Raw genomic sequence first — 17,117 nt, 5'->3', positions numbered from 1 at the left:
CTTTAATTACTCAGAACTGCTTATAAGCACTGTGCTGGAAAACAAGCACATGTGGAAATATATTTTTCAAGAACTCAACTTCCAGTGGATCCTTTGCTTTTTCTAGAAGGGTTAAGGGTCCCCTATATTTCTTTCCAAGGAATGGGGAGGGAGTGGAGTTCCAAAGGCAGGTATCCGCCAGGAGTGAGTCCACACATATCTGTTCCAGCTCTCTGAAGCTCAGCCCCTTTGGCCATCTAAAGATTTTTGGCATGATGGTGTTAGTTATTTCTGTACCCATTTCCAACAAATAAATATTTAAGCAAATATAATCTAAACATAAAATAACCCGTTTCCTTTCCTTCTTACACTATTTCTTTGGGCATGGGACCATTGGGAGCAAAACACTTTCTTTTTTAATCACACTGGAAGTATGACAACCCAGAAAGTTCAGAAATCCTGGCCCAGCTTTCCTGCTCCCATTGAAAGCACCTAGCACAGGGGTGGCCAACCTTCTGCCTCAACTCCCCCACATTACTAAACCACAAAGCTCCCTGGAGGGGTGGAGTGGGGGAGGGTGTCCAAATTCATACTGGGATAAAGCATCCAACCTTCATTTGCAAAGTCAAAATCCAACAGCTGAGATTTTCATGAGTTTAATGACTCGCCAAGGTTTTATGTTCTCAGTAGCTCCTGCCATATAATATACGTAGAGAGAATCCCGCCCATCCTTCCCACCCCCTTCCCCACTCTAGGGAGGGGGCTGCCCTCGGGCGGGATGCTAACCTAGTCCGAGGGCGGCCTGCAAGTCCCAGGTCCACCCCACAGTACCTTAGAGCCCAGTGAGGTGACAGCAGGCCCGGCCTGCCCCCGCAGCTTCGGCTCAGCCTGGAGCGAAGGGAGGGTTGGGCCCAGAGTCCCCACTTCTATAAAGTCGTCAGGTCCGTGTGGTGGTCCTTGGTCATGGGCTGCAAATGCTGGCCTGGGGTGGCTGAGGAGGAGCAGGAGGAGGAAGAAGAAGAAGATGATGACCTGCCTTTGGTGTTGGGCAGCTTATGGTCTTTTTTCCACTTCATCCTCCGGTTCTGGAACCAGATCTTGATCTGGCGCTCCGAAAGACACAGGGTGTGAGCGATTTCAATCCGACGGCGCCGCGTCAGATACCTGTTAAAATGAAATTCCTTTTCCAGTTCTAGGACTTGCTGCCGGGTGTAGGCCGTCCGGGAACGCTTGGGCTCCCCGCCGGTGTAGTTGGGGTTCACTGCGAGACAAAAAAACGGACAGGACAGCCAGGTCAGCGCCAGGCCACTAGTTAGGCCCCTGGCCTCTGCGGCTCACTTCCTGGAGCGCCCGAGGCCGAGGCCCTCCCGCGCGCGCTCCCAGGCTCCCGGCTTCCTCCCTCCTGTCCTCTCCCCGGCGCGCACACTCCTACCCACCGCCTCACACCCACTCACTCCCCCCAGCGCCTCACAAAATCCCCCCAAAATGCTCCCTTCTCCCTGCTCCATCAAGAGCTCCGGAATTCCTAAACATTTTGGAAATGCCCTTCTCCACTGCGTTCCCTCTCCTCTGAAAATGGAGTCCTCCCCCACCCCACCCCATCCCCACCCCCTTTTGCTCCCACAGCTAAGCATCCAGCCACATGGTCCCGGCCTGCTCCCTCAGCTATAAAAATTTATGGAGAGAGTAATTGCAGCGCCCAAGGAAGCTCCACCCGTCCCCATCCACACACACCCTCTCCCGGGGGCCCAGGCCAATGGGCTGTGGTGGGGGCCGTGGGGACACTGGGCCCCTGCCTTACCCGAATTCACGTGCACCTTCTTCATCCAGGGGTAGACCACAGCAGGCTGTTTGAGTGCCGTCCCGGGGGGCGGCTGCTTGGGGCCGCCGGGCTGGCTGCAGGCCCGGGCGCCAGGCAGNNGCAGGGGTGCGGGCGGAGGCGCCGGGCACGGCTCTCCTGGGGCGCTGTAGTGACCACCAGGGCCGCTGGGTTCTTGTCCGTGACCCCGCGCAGGCAGTGCTGAGCCGGGACCGGGGCCGCCTCCTCCGAAGGGCTGCTCACCGAAGTCGGGACGCGGGTAGAGCCCCGGGGGCTGGAACTCGGCGCCCTGTGCGCTGCCGTAGTAGTCGGCGCCCTGCTCGCCTAGGTAGCCGCCCTGCAAATATTCCTCGCACGGAGGAAACTTGGGGTCCACATACTTAGAGTTCACCATATACGAACTCATGGCCATTAATTTCAGAAGGTAGAAAATACTAATTTTTCTCGTGTTGTCTTTTTTTCTCCTTCCATAGGGCCCTCCTACTTGCTGTCAACTGAATAAAGTTGGGCAGCCATGTGACCAGGCCAACCAATGGGGAGGGAGGGAGTTTATCACTGGGTTGGTGAGCATCTCATAATTTTCACAAATTTAACTAAATAACATACATGTAATCAAGTGACTTGCCATGCCACATTTGAGGGCCCCTGCCAGATGTTAATGTAGTTACAAATCCCCAGCACCCCTATCCCCAGCAGGTAATCTCAGCTTTTGTCTGCCACTGACTTTGCTAATCTTCTATGCCCTCTCTACTCACCCTCTCCTGAAAGCAGCTCCTCCAAAGTGGGCACAGTTCAAGGAAGAATGAATCCTTCTATTCAGATACAGGACAACGAAGTGTGGGTAGGCAAGGTGACCTCTGAGTTGGGCAAAATGTCCCAGGCAGGCAGATTGCCTGCCCAACCCGCGGGAGCCCGGACTCTGCCATACAAAGACGGAGTCGGGCTTTGTCTTCATCAGGGTCACCCAAAAGTTACCAGAATCCGGCAGGCCTGAATTAAGTTAGGCAATGAGTAACTGCCATGCTTTTCTACCAGTGCTCAGGATGGGCTATTCCTAGCCAAAAAGTTGGGCCCTGCTGATAAGACAGGAGGTCCTCAATGCCCAGGTTCTTACAGCTGAAGGTTGTAGTGGGAAGGTGGCAAGGGGACCCTCACCTCACCCAAAAGCACCCCAGAAGTGACCACTATCCTTCCTCTCAGCTTGCTTTCTTCCCACATAGGGCTCTAAAAGCCACTGAGTCTCTATTTGGGTACCTACATCTCTTTTCCCTGGAGGAGAGAGCAGGGACTAGAGCCAGCTGGCCATTCACTTTACTCCTCAATACTCCAAAACCTAGCCCTCTAGCCCTGCATTTGTACAACCAATCAGGGTTTCTTTCTGTAGCAATATCCACCGGAGTCTCCATTTAAAGGTGAGGAACTTCTTGAGGAAAAGCCTGCATGATATCACCAGGCACAGTCCATCCTCCTGGAGTCCAAGGTAATGAAACAGAAAAAGGGAGCCGACCCATACCAGCTGCTTCCGTCTTTGGTCTTTGGCTATTTCAGAGAAACTTGAAGTTTTTGCATCGACCATATATTCCCCTAGAATCGAATCTGTGACTATGTGGATACCACACAAATTCGGTTCTACAGGGTATATATAGACAACGTTACAACCTCGGGTCCTACCCAGGGAGAAACTCAGACGGCTGCCAGCTCTGGCCTCTTCCTCTGCATCACCACCAGCCCAATGCAGCCACCAGCATTTTCGGAGACAATTTAAGTAGACTGACAGGTTTGGTGGCAATTTGCAGCAACCAGTTCCTTAATTCTTTGCCAGGGATGGGGTTATTGAGCAGCAAGAAACCAGGACATTCTTCTTAAAAAAAAGAAAGAAAAGAAGAAAAAGATAAAGCATCCTAGAGATGGCGGCTTTATTACCCCCTCATGGGATCCAAAATACCCTTCTCCTTCCTCATCAAGTGATATTTTCCAGAAAGGAGTAAATGCCCTCAGCAGCAAAAGCAAAAGAGGCAAGAAGGAAATATCTTTTGCCTGTTCCTTCCCCCACTGCTTGGCTAATTCAGGTTGGTGGCCAAGCTAATTGTCCCAGAAGCCACACATTTACCTTCCTGGGCCCTCAGCCCAGCTGGCCTCTCCGTCCCTGCTGCTCCTGCAGACCCCAAGGCAAGGCGCTGCTCACAGGCACCGAGCTGACCTGAGCTGAGGCCGGAGTGCTAATGGTGAAGGGTAGGGTGAGGGGTCATTCAAAATCATTTACAAACATATCACAAAGTTTCATTATTTTTGCTTTGCCGACAGCAGCACACAAGAGTACAAAAGTTCACGAATTTTGCCCGCCCCAGCGCCTCTGTGCTGTCCGGGGCTTGCCCCTCAGTTCAGGGCATCAGGAACGAAGACACATTTAGAAGCCAGGCAGAGTTCAGAGACAGAGAGATTTCCTGGCTTGAATGAGGTTTTTAGATGCATGATAGTAGGCCAAGGGTATCCAAATTTTTAATATTGTTTTGATCCACCCCACCTATAATTCAAAAATTAGTTTTTCAGTCTCAGACCTGGGTCTGTGGGGCAGGGATACCCCCACCCCCATCACGCCTGGCAAATTCGGCTGCTTACTTCTATTCTGCACTTGGTACATACACAACTGCCTCCAACTCTTTGGTTCTACTGCTTTAGTTACTTTACAGGAATTTCCTCTGTGTCTCTTTTAACAAGGGCTTTAAGGCTACTGAATCTCTTTGTCCCAAGAGAGTATCACCAATTTCCCCTAATACCAAGTGCTTTCCTCTACCTGGCTTCCTAGAATAGTGGGCCTACCTAGGTATTGCCCAGGCAAATTGGGGGAGTCTGATGAGGTGGGTGAGGACTTGGGCCAGCGTACACATTTTCATATTTGTTAGACGCTGTGACCTGCATTTCACCTTATTGCTCGACTTGTTCAGACAGGTCAAAGCCAACGAGTTATTGATGAACAAAAGCGTTAAATATTCACCTCTCGCTCAACTGCCCATACTAATGCTTTTGATCTCTCGGGCTTTTTGTGCTGTGTTCAGCTACCAGGCACCAAATGTGAGTTTGAAAGTGAGCAGCATTGGCAGAGATAAGCACCTAGAACCAGGGCAGCAGGAGAAGGGCGGCAAGACCAGGAGGTTCTGAGGACACTCTCAGCCTGGAGCCCAGTGCCCTATTTTACTTGAGCCAGACTGGGTCAGAGAGGAACTAGGTGAAGTGCTGGGTAGATCTCAACATCTCAGGGTGAGCACAGCCCCAGGGAGTCAACTACTACCCAGCCTAGCAGGGCAAAGAAACTCAGCCCTGAGACCAGCACTAGTTTCTCCAACCATGAATAGAGGATGCCTGGTTCCTGCAGTCCTAGCGCATCCCATTTTCCATTATAAGAAAATCACCTCCGTTTTGCAGTGAAGGAGGGGTCATTATTGTTTTCTTGACCCTCCCACCACTACCACAATCTTAATGAGATGGTCCTCCTGGAGACTCCACAGACCTCCTCAGAAGTGTACCTGTCTTTCATATCCCAGGCAGCTCAGAGAGATCCAGACTTCCGAACCAAGGAACCCAAGAGTCTCTGGCCCCACTCCACCCCACCCCTACTGTTTCCTTAGGGCACCAGCAACTCTGGCCCAGAAATTCTTAAACTGCTGTTATAGAAAAGCAGAGGTGAACAAGAGGAATCTGTACTCTCCTCACCCAGCTCGTGTCGGAAACCCAGAGCCCACACTGCTCAAGTTGGAGCAGGGGGAGGGGGTGGGAGAAGGATGTCCGTGTAAAGCTCCAAATTCTCAGCCCTTCCCGGAAGCGGGCCAGCTGAAAACACGCCAGCCCATTGAGGGTTTTTTGTTTGTTTGTTTGTTTTTAATTAATGTATTTAAATGGAGGGGGCAGGAGAAGTCTGGGCGAGATTGGGCCAGATTAAGCTGGACTGGGCTGAGGAGGGGGATCACTTGCTGTTTACTGTGTTGTTGGAGCTGGAGGGGATGCTCCCCGCTACTTAATAGGGTGGGCTGCTAATTAGCTGCATGCTTCTTGACCCAAGCGACCGCTCCAGCGGAGCTGCACCTGTGCGAGAGGCGAAGCCTGAGAAGGCCGGGAAGAGCCAGGGAGGCCCAAAGAGACCAGGGCGAGACCCCGCGGCAAGTTCCCTTAGGCAGGTGACTGTGAACTAGGCCCCGGAAAAGCTGCCCAGGAGCTCAACTTGGAACCTCCACCTCCCAAAGCGAGCTCTTCTCCACCGGCCAGGCCCGGGGAGGCAGGGCCGTTCTTCCACCCGCCCACTGAGCTGGCCCTTCACCCACCATCTCCCAGGATCAGGACCGCCTCTTCGCAATTCGGAAGAAACGGGAAGGTACTTACAGCGGCGCTTTCTCATGGTCCTGAACCTGTTGCAATGAAAACGGAGCTCACTTAAATTCCACAGAATAATAAAAAAGAAATAGATGACACAGAAGAATGACAAGGCCCAGACCGCCTCACCCCAGGCCATACCCAGACCTTCCTGCTTTGGGCGCGGGTCCCTGGGAATTGCGCAAAGTTCTCCTCAGACCGCAGCGCCCAAGGGCAGACCCACAGAGAACAGGAGAGTTTGGTCCCCACCACCTCCCCCACTCCCCGCACCCTTGGGCAAAACCCTACTGGTTGTTTGGCCCGCCTCAGACTGTCTTTAACAGGGTTTCCGCAGTGGGAAATCGGGAAGCGAGGAGAAAATGGGCCTTTGTGTCTTGCCTTCAGCATAAACAGCCGGGTGGGTGCAGGTCTACAGGAGGGGATGACCGGTCCATCTGTCCCCTAACCCAGCTCCCCTTCTCTCTCTCTCTCTCTCTCTCTCTGGAAGTAATTCAGCTTTCTTTTCTAGTTTCAGATCCGTTTCAAATTCCTCAACCCCAACCAGTGACCCTCCCAAACCTGCCTTCTCTTCCTCCCTAAAAAAAGGATCAGGCATAACTGGGACTTGCCTTTTCTCTTCTTCTCCAATCTAACACAAAGAGCAATTTCCAGGGGAAATGAAGACCCAAATGATAATCAGGGAGGAAGAAAATCAATGGGTTTAAAGGTAAATGGCAATTCTTTAGATTGTTACCTAGCTCTCTGGGTATGATATCAATGTTTCAGAATTGCTGCTGGAGAACCCACAAACCATCTTACAAAGCAGCGGTCCTTTCAGGGATTGGTGTTCAGCTTTAAGTATTTAGTCTTTTCCAGTTTTATTCTAGGATAGCAATCTTCTCTGAGAAATCTGAGGGGCAAAGCCCACACTCATTTTCTCTCCCCACCCAGAATACCACTGTTTTACTCCACTTATGAAGTAGATGCTCCATCTTGGGGAGGGGAAAGGCAGTAAGTTCCCCTTGTGAGTTAGAAGCCTTCAATTCCTAACTTTCCATGTTCAGAAGAGAAGGAAAGAAAACTTAGATTCCCATTCTATATGTCAATTTAGGGTTTAGGCTTAAATTAGAATTAACTTCAATGAGACTCCCTAAGCAGCAAAGTCAGGGCAGAGCAATCCTCCCCCCCCACCTCCAGTTGTTGTGGAAAAAGTAAGTGACTTACTGTTTTTCTTTCCTAGTGGGCAGGGGAACTGGGAGTAGAACTGTCTCCTTCTGAGCCCGGCGCTGGCTGGAGCCTCTCACTTTCCTATCGCTGCTCCAGGAATCAAGCATCTGCACTTGTATGCTCTTAACCTAATTTATGGTGGGAATTATATTTTGGCTTGTCAACTCTCAAGCCATAAAACAAAGTTTATTGGAATCACGTGCTTGTAAATAGCCACTCAGGTCCCATCTCTGCAGAACCATAAATAACCTTTGCCTTTAAACTTTTATTCACTAAATAAAGGTTCACTGCAACTGTTCCCTCAGATTTAAATAGTTCCAAATATCCAGAATGCAAGGGAGGTCATATTCATATCAATACCCCAGGCTTTTCAAATAGCATCTTTTCAGAGAAGGCTGTTTAAATTGGGAGATAGTGCTATTTGGAAAAGGCTGGTTGGTGGGCATGTCTTATGATTCTTTGGCTGCATTCGCTGTGAGTACCATCAACTCCTTTATTTCAATCGTTTTCTAGCTTTAGATGTGGTAAAGAGGAAAGTCAAAGGCCATTCTTATTTGCTTAATGAAAGAAGTTGGAAATTATTTGAGATTTTGTTCAAGTTTCAATAGAGAAAGAGTGGTTAGGGAGAGGCTGGGTGGGCTTTGGGTGGGGATGGCAATTGGCTTCCTCTGTATTGTTGTGGATGGGCTTGGAGAATGTTGAAGATAGCCACATGCCTAGAGCTTTCTATAATTTCCTTAGATCTGAAAGAGAAGACTTTGCAAGTGACCAAACTGCTTAAAACAGCAAGACTTGGGGTTTGGCAAAGTGAGAAAGTGGAGAATAGCCCCATCGGAATCTTTGGCAACTGAAGCTCTAAAGAAGGTTATAAAACAATAAAAAGGTCCTGGTGTGAAGGGGAGAGGGTGTGAGGAAGCAAATGAGGCTCTCAAAGAACTCAAGCACAGGAAGTCAGATGTCCCCACTCCCACCAGGCCCCCAATCACAGGGCTCAGGGCTCACTGATCCCAGAAGGTCCAAATTTGAGTGGGATCTTCAGGAGAGCTCCCCTATCCTCAGCTCCCACCTGGACATTGCTGTCCCCACCACAGGGACAGCCTAAGAGAGGAGGAGGGAGTGTGAGGCAGTGCTGCTGAGAAAGCCTGGGAAAGGCAGAGGCACTTGGGCCCCAGTGCTTGGGGGAGGCAGGAGAGGTAAGAGTGAGAGGAGGCAGTGGGGAAGATGCGCACAACTCCAATTAGGGATACACAAAAAGAGAATTGATTTCCCCCCCCCCAGCATCCTTCAATGGCCTGCTAGAGTTGCCTTCAAACAGTGTGAAAACACATGATTTTGGCTATTTTAATAAGGTTATTTGTGTTCCTTTAGATTTGTAGAGCACACATCATACTATACAGATTTCTAAATCAAATTAGTTGCAACAGTTCCATTTGAAAGTCACCTCTTTACAACTTCATTTCCACCCCATTCCACATGCATTTCCAAACTTATTTCCTGATTTGGCTTTTATTAGCAGAAAATAGGGGGCTGGCTATTAGCCCAGACAGTAGGACATCCATTCCTCACCCTTTTATATTCCATTATCCACATAGGTAAATTTTATTTTGTTTGCAGTATGTGGCATCTGTTATCAAAATAATGAGTATAGACAACCCTTCAAAAAGTTGTTTCCAATTCCATTAGCACCAGGTGAGCAGCTTTGAAATTAATCTTTATTTATCACCTGTTTTAAAAAATAAAAGTTTGAATATTGAGAAAAGTTTGTTTTTGAGTTAATAACAAATTAATGAAAGGATTAATCATGACTTTTTAGGCAATTGTGATGAGATTTTTATGGGACTGAGGTAAGAAGAAGGCAAGCTGAGGAGAAACAGTGCTTGGAACAGTGCCTGCACCTAATCAGGGCTCAGTAGATATTTTTGGGTGAATAGTGATGAAGGATGGCAATTGAGACTTGCTTGCAACCTTCACTGTAGCTTACACCAGAAGATAACATTTTACAGTCTACTGTGTGTATTTATACAATGACAGAAAAGGAGTAAGAAAAAGGAGGAAAGAATAGGATATATTGAGACAAACATCTTCTATCATTTTCTGATCTTAGGACACTCAGGCAAAGTTATTAAAGAGAAAGTGTCCACTTCCTACAATTGTCCTTTGTCTCCCCCACCCCCAATGTCCTGGGCTTCTGTAGATGAAAGAGAGAGTGAGGGAACTGGAAAGACAAGCTGAGCATGAATGGGAAGAGCACAGCTAGCAATGTGCAAGCTTGGGAGGTTCCCAAAGACTCAATGGTGGGAGTGGTGGTAATGGTCTGTATGTGTTAGGGGGAGAATTAGCGTTTTTAAACATCTTTAAGGAATTAGTTTCTGAGTAAAGTAGAACTTTGGTATTGTCCCTTCCCACATACCTAGAAAGAGCAAGTCTTGGGAATTTCTGCCTGGTGAGCTTCCATAAGACAGGGCCCCTTGTATGACTTCTCCAACATGGAAGCCACAGCAGTTCCCAGGGGGAGAGAGGAAGGGATTCAGGAGGCTGCAGCTCTATTGAAATGTAATGCAGATCAGCCCTCTGCTATGTGGCCCCAGGGAAGGATATTTTGATCTTGACAGTAGGAGGCCTCTTGCCTGGAGGTGGTGTTGAGTTCTCCTCTTAAACTAAATGTTTGAACAACCTGAAAGGACAGGTAGAGACTGGGGCTTTGAATGAACTCCATGAACTTCCTGGGAAAAGGCAGAAGGAGTAAGGAGAATGCCCAGAGTTAGTACTTTAGGCACAGGCTGGGTTAAAGCCAGAGAAGGGATGAGCAGGGAGTCCCAAGCAGGAGAAAAATGTGGTTCAGGTACTATTATTATATATTACCGGTACATTACTGGTACTGTACTATTCGAAGCATAACACCTTCCTCCCCTCTCCTCCACAATGGAATCATTGGAGCTTGTTTGGAGTCCTATGGGAAGAAAAGTTGATCCCAGCAGAAAAGGCCAACTGTGGGATATAAGACCCCTTCCCAAAGAAAAGGATGTCTGACTCAGGGTCAGGGCCAGAAAGGGTTCCAGTGGTCCCAAGAAGGGCAGGAGTTACAGTAGCCATCTAAATTATAATAAGAATACTGGGGTTAGATGGCACAGAATTTGGAAGTGGCTAGGGAATTTGAGTGCTCTCACCCAAGGCCATGGACAGACTCCACCTGACAGGGCTTATAGGTGAAAAGACTCTTTTCAGAGAACATCTTGCCTACATGGACTTCTAATGAAGTCAAGAGAAGCAGCTCAGCCACAGCTGTGGAGGAGGCCTTATGTAAAAAAACCTATAGGGAGATGTCATGAAGCCAGAGCTAAGGAGATACACCTGGTTGCAGATGTATGCATATGTATACACTGAAGTAGTATTTATATAACTCTGCATAAAAGATATAAAAAATCATGTGAGGATCTCATGTTTGAGGTCAGCCAGGGCAACTTAGTGAGACCCTGTCTCAAAATAAAAAATAAATGCCAGGCTTGATTGTGCACACCTGTTATCCCAGCAGCTCAAGAAGCTGAAGCAGGAGGATCACAAGTTCAAAACCAGCCTCAGCAACTTAGTGAGGTCCTAGGCAACTTAGTGAGACCCTGTCTTTAAATAAAATATAAAAAGGGGCTGGGGATGTGACTCAGTGGTTAAGTGCCCCTGAGTTCAATCCCTAATACCTAAATAAATAAATAAAGGGCTGGGGATATAGCTCAGTGGTAAAAGCACTCCATTCAATCCCAAGTACCAGGAAATAAAGTAAATAAATAAAAAGATACAAAGAATTGGAAGAGCCAATAGAGATTCTGAAGAATAAAGTCCCTCTAAGACACACCTTGGCATAACTCTGGCCTGAGTTGTGATCTGGGGCTCAGCCATATCATAGTGCACAAGCAGATTAAGGGATGGGGTGGATGGAAGTGGGTGGTCCCTAGTTTCCTCTGCTGTTGCCCATTGGCCTTCTGTGTTCCATCCCCACCTCAGATTTCAAGAGACTAAAGAAGGTCCTTCCTCTGGGGCTACAGAAGAGTAAGAGAACCAGCCAGGTGGGTGTGACTGATAGGAGAAATGGTAGTGATGAAGAAGATGACTGTGGGGGCTAGGAAATGGGACCTGCTCTCAGGAAGGACCTGAAGCCCTCTGTGGTAGAAGACATGCCTGTGTGAGATGAGACTCCTCCACACCAAGAAGCTAGGTACACTTTCCTCCTGGGTGTAGCCCTGATAAAGGTATGTGCTAGGCATTGATTCTCAATAGGCCAGGTTCTATGCTGCCCACTGCAGTAAAAAGATAGAACCCAGAACTTTGTCCTCTTGGGGCTACTTCCTGTGTGGCCAAGCCTCTTTTGTTCTTTGTAGAATTTAAGGATTTGATGAAGGCTAAAGGTGTAGCTCAGTGGTAGACCACTTGCCTATGTGCATGGAAGTGCTGGATTTGATCCCCAGCAGTGAAAAAACAAAAAACAAACAAACAAAAAACCCACCAGGATTTGGTGTTTGGACCAAGTCTCTTTTGGCTGTTAAGTCTGATTGCTAAACATAAAAGGGATAATAATAATTAGGAACATGATTTGAATTATTGTCCCCAAATACCATTGTAAATACTTAACTAGTGAATTAAAGTAAAGCAAACAGTGCCTGACATATAATAGTATAAGTAAAAATCCACACAACCACCCTTGAAAGTACTCATTATCCCTACTTTTCAAACTAGGAAACAGGCTTAGAGAGTTTGTCCAACTTGCCTAAAAGTCACATAGCAGGTAAGTGTTAGAGTGTAGGTTAGAATTCAAGGTGTTTTGAATGCAGAACCAGCTCTCTTTGAAATTTCTTAGCCAAAAATAAGGATCTATGAGACTCCCTGAATGAGACAATTACTCAGCCTTTGTGGTAGTCAATGTAAAAAAAACCAATCACAGATGGAGCCTCAGGATCTCTGGGAGATGCCTAGTTGTAGAGACAGACAATTAATACAGCTTCAGAAGAACAAAGAACCAAGCAGGGGAGACACTTGACCAGTGGTTCTTAAACATAAGTGTGTATCTAATTTGTTCTGGGGTGGGGCGTTTTAAAACTGCAGGTCCCTGGGTACCATATCTGGACATTCTGATTCAGGTAGTCTGGGAGGGGACTGAGAAATCTTCAGTGAAATCATTGCCCTAGAGTAGGGAGAGAAGGGGGCAAAAGTCTGCTTTGCTAGGAGACTAGGTCATCAGTGGGGTTGATCAGAGCCAGTTGTTAAAGTTGGGTGTTAACTTCTGGTGCAAGTAATGCCTGTAGAGCCCACCAAAGGCCTGAAATGAGCCAAATGGTGGGTAAAGGGTGTATGCAGGGTGTTGAGAAGAGTAGAAATACACATGTGTAGTTCTCAAGTCATGAAATAAATGGGTTTTGCCCAGGAGTTCTTAAAGCCTGTTAGGAGTCACAGGATCCAGGCCTGGTTCTAAGTGAGCAGGGGCGAATCCCATCAGCTTGTTGTAGGAGGCTCTGCACAAAGTGCTTTTTGAAGGCACCAGGAATCTGAGGTAGGGCAAATGACAGGATAAGCAGCTAGAGGTAGTCTGGCTGGAAACCAATGGGCTGGGAGCAGCTTGCCCCATCATAGGATGCTATTTGATGGTTCCTAGGAGCACAGCTTACAGAAATCGCGCCCCCTCTGGGAAGGCGGAGAAAACGAGGTGGTCCAATATCCTAGCACTGGCTTTAAGGCTCTTGGGGCCTCGGAGCTGCCTCCTCTGCTTGTCAGAAGAAGAGACCCCTGAATATGGGCAAAGCATCTCGGACTTTCGTCCAAGGCTCAATGCACTTTGCTCGCGGAGGCGGAGAGCTGGGAGAGGGAGGGGCGGCTCACGTGTCCTCTTCTTCCCCCCCACACCGCCCAGTCAGCTCCCGCCGGGGGCATCAGCCGCGTCGCCGCAGCCCGCGAGACGCTTGTCCTACAGCGCCTCCTCCTGGACAAGGTGCTAGACAGCAGAGCAGAGAGACAGGCAGCCCCGGAAACCCCAGTTCTGGGGCTTCGTCCAGCCGGTGGAGGTCTCCCAGCACCAGAGGCTCGTCCTCTAAGGTCCCCGAGGGCTGTCTCTCACCACCCCACCCCCCAGCACAGAAAACAAGCCCGTGGCCCAGAAGTGCGCATCCCCCATTAATTAGACGAGCCCAGGCAGAAAATCCGTCCAGTTTGTCGGTTTATTTATTTATTTACTTGACTGCTCTCCGCTGAGCCGCTCTCCCCACCCCAGCCCTCGAACGTGCTATGCTGGCGTAACAAGATCCGGGAATGGTCTGCCTGAAAGATTGGCCTTAAGTTTGGCGGTTTTGAACAAGCGCCAAGAGGAAAGGCCTCTTCCCAAAGCAGACGCACCAGGCTGAAAAAAACGAAATCTATACACTTCCCCGAGGGTCAAATATATCTATGTCTATAGCTGTAGAAATACTTAAAAAAAAAAAAAATCGTCTCCATGGGCTACTAACTGGTATTTGCAGCCTGTTTCTAAAAATACAGATTTAAATCGGGGTGGGGGGGTGGTAAATCACGATTGAAAATAATGTAGCGAGGCAAAACTCTTTGGCTATATTTAGACGGAAGGCTGGAATAAAGGAATGGAGAGTAGCGAATCCTGAGGGAAGGGGTAATGGAGAGATCCGGTTGTATCTTCCTGCCAGGAGTCCACTGGCCCCCTCCCCCCACCCATGCCGCACTGGTTGAATCCCTGGGCTGGGCTATTTCACTGCACATGCGCCAGACTAGCACGCGTGGTCGACGTTGCGGGGCACTGAGCTGTGCCTGCTGCGTGCCCTGCGGAGTGCGGTATTCGGCACCACCCCTCTACTCCTGCGCCTGGCTGCAAAGGGGCTTCGAAGCCCCATCTGGAAAAGGCAGGAAATGTACTTTTCTTTTTCAGGAAAACCTGTACTAAAAAGCCTCAACCATTCCGATTTGCAAGCCCTGTACCACCAAACCAACAAAATCGTATTGTTGTCAATGATAACTCTGTGTTGTCATTCGGATCTGAAATTTCGTATCTAGGGCACTTATTCCCCTTAGTCGTCCATCAAGACGGGGAAAACCACCTTATGTTCAGAGAACACAACTTTTCCCTCTTTCTGCAAAAGTATCAAGTCTAAGGGACCAATCCCTAAAAAGACGATATCTGTTTACATAATTTCCCAAAACATGGCCCTAAATTGGATTTAAATCGGAATCTGAGTTCTTGGTAGCTTCTCCCCAGCTTCCGGTGCCCCCCACAATCCCTGCCTGGTCGCCGCACTGCGGCGAGGCCGTAAATACCTCTAACAGCTGCCTGCCAGCCCAGGGTGAAATACTGTCTTTGTTCCGATTTCTCCTGCCTCACGATTCAGAGAACAGAACTCTGGTGAAATATATTTGTTTGGAAAAATATCTGATGGGAAAACACAGTTGGTTTTCAGTTCTAATTCTTGGCCACGTTTTTAAGAATGAGCTTGGCTCTTCTTCCTGGTCCTCCCAGAGATCATAAGCCGGACCACAGCCTGACCCAGAGACACACTGAGGCCCCGACAAGCTTACTGGCTTCCTAATCTATAAATGGACAAAGGTCTGGTCAAGGACGCTAGGAGTTACACTTCCTGGACTCTGAGCTCTTAGGGTACAAGGGTTTTTAAATTTCGTTTCATTTCAGTTGTTGTCGGTTTAACAGAGACAACAGGGCAATTTTGTCAGTGGCAACAACCCCAACTAGTTTCCTTGTGGACTAAATGGCCTGAGTTGAAATATAATTTGCATTATTCTTCTAGATACAATCAACCATATCTTTCAAATGAGCTCAGTGCTATTATGGGGCTTACAAAGAGCCCCTCAATCCTCTATATCTGCCCATGACATCACCCTCTGCTGCATAATCGAACCTGCAGACTACCTTGGTTTTTAGCAGCTTGAACTCACTGGGCCATGAACCTGGGGAAAAGTGTTTGAAGCTCTGAACCCACAGCTTGTTCATTAGAGCCACAATTCCACTCCTACCCCCACCCTTGCTCCAGCTGACCTCCAGTTCCTGGCCAGGCCTATGAATGAACCCTGCTCAAGTCTACTTTTCAATAGAGAACACTTTCTACAGATATCAAAGAATGATTTCAACATCATCAAACTGGTAAAGAAATAATTACAAAATACAGAAACTCCAAATAAAAAAATCACTTAAGAATTTATTATTTGTTGTTAGTGATCAGAGTTAGTGACTTAGGACAATCCTGCAGATGTCACTGACCACAAATTGTGGCCCGCCATTTTGAAAGGAACATAATCCCATAGCTAATACCTAAAAATATCTTTCTATAAATATGGCATATATTGTTCAGAAATGCTCTTCCAGCCAACACTGTTACACTGAAATATTTGGGGGAACAATAAGGATTTGCTATTAGGTGCTTTGGGGATGATACCCTGACATGCGCAGTTAGACCCCATGCGCAATGCGGCAGATTGTCTAAAGGTTTTCATATTTCACAACGTCTTCATGAAGCAATTAGGCAATAGGATTTGCAAACTGCATCCTCAAGTGCCATTCAAAATCTGTGAGGGAAAAGCAGTATAAAATTTTTCTACAACGTTTTTCCTCCCTAACAAATGTGTGGTTCAGTAGTTTTGAAGCAGAGAGGAAAATGTTACTATGTAATGTTGATTGGTAGGCAAAACCCCCAATACATTTACAAAGCCAAAAGACCTACTCTTTTCCTACTCTGGCAAAAGACAAAAACACCCGGTGTTTGAAGGTGTTTGAATTTACAGTGCTTTGCATTTCTGAAATGTCTGTTGGGTTTACCCTAAGATGTGCTCCAGTTTTTTTGACACTATTACTTCCCAAACCATGCATCCATTTTGTAGCATAAAATAATCCAAATTCATCTGACAGACTATCAGATTTGGAAGAAACCTATTTTGAGTTATTATTTTTTAAAAAATCCCCTGAGCACTAAAGAAATATTTAAAATTTTATCCCATACCCAAGGCCCAATAAACCTTAAACCCTAGAAATTAGCCAGCACCATTACCAAAGCCTCGATTAAAAAAAACAAGCACACTCTGAGTACACAGAATCCACCCCACCCCCATCCAAAGCTCTAACCCTCAAAAAACACCTGTCAGCCTCTCAGGTACCTCGGGACATAGACAAACCGCAAAACCAACGTCTTATTCTACAGGGTGCCTTTATTGACCCCCCACAATTCCAACAAAGCTAAAATATTCAGGAACCATCTTCACACCCTTCCTCCAAGGTCGGGATTGAGGGGCTCTTGATTTAGTCAGTGGGATCCTATCTGCTGCTGCCCATCTCTGGAGGAAACCAGACTTTCACCCTTCGACTTCTGAGCCCAGCAGGTCCCCACCCGGGCCCCAAGGGACATCCTGGGGATGGATTAGAGGGCACGGGTGCATACAGTGACCCCTAGGTTCCAGGGATGTATAGGGGGCTGGGTTGGGCTCCTCGAACCGCGCTAGGCGGTTGGCACTTCGAGCTCTTCGCTGGCAGCTCTCGGGGCGCGGGGAAGGGGTGACTCTTACCCGGAGGCTGTCCAGCGGGAGCCGGCGGTCGGCCTGGGCGGCTGCTGTAATCCACTAAGCACAGCCTGGCTGCGCGCACTCTGGGCAGCAGGAACTGGCTCATGTTGGAGAAGAAACCGCGTCGGAACCGCGCGGCTAGTCACCCGGAGCAGGCCTGCTGCTGCCGGCAGGCGGTGTCAGCGCCGGCGGGGGGCTCGGC

The 17,117-nt window shown here is 48.2% G+C and overlaps 1 protein-coding gene across 5 annotated transcripts in view; it reads right to left on the bottom strand.

Moving 5' to 3' along the window:
* The window catches only part of Hoxd4 (homeobox D4), a 16,429-nt gene extending 13,069 nt beyond the window's left edge, over positions 1-3,360 (bottom strand). For 3 of the 5 annotated variants that reach the window (XR_007350997.1, XR_007350999.1, XR_007350998.1), the window contains exons 1-2: positions 1,781-3,360; positions 811-1,240 (exon numbers count right to left, since the gene is read on the bottom strand). Coding sequence is in view for 2 of the 5 variants with exons in the window: in XM_015479346.2 (XP_015334832.1) it covers positions 906-1,240; positions 1,781-2,210 (765 nt within the window). In the remaining 3 variants the exon portion in view is untranslated. Of the gene's footprint in view, positions 1-619; positions 1,241-1,780 lie in introns of those variants that run through there. The other 2 variants (XM_048812533.1, XM_015479346.2) reach the window with 2 other exon arrangements.
* Positions 3,361-17,117: the final 13,757 nt, after the last annotated feature.

This window comes from Marmota marmota, unplaced genomic scaffold (assembly GCF_001458135.2).
Source record: "Marmota marmota marmota unplaced genomic scaffold, marMar, whole genome shotgun sequence".
Lineage (NCBI taxonomy): Eukaryota > Metazoa > Chordata > Mammalia > Rodentia > Sciuridae > Marmota > Marmota marmota.
This window is presented reverse-complemented; position numbering and strand designations above follow the sequence as displayed.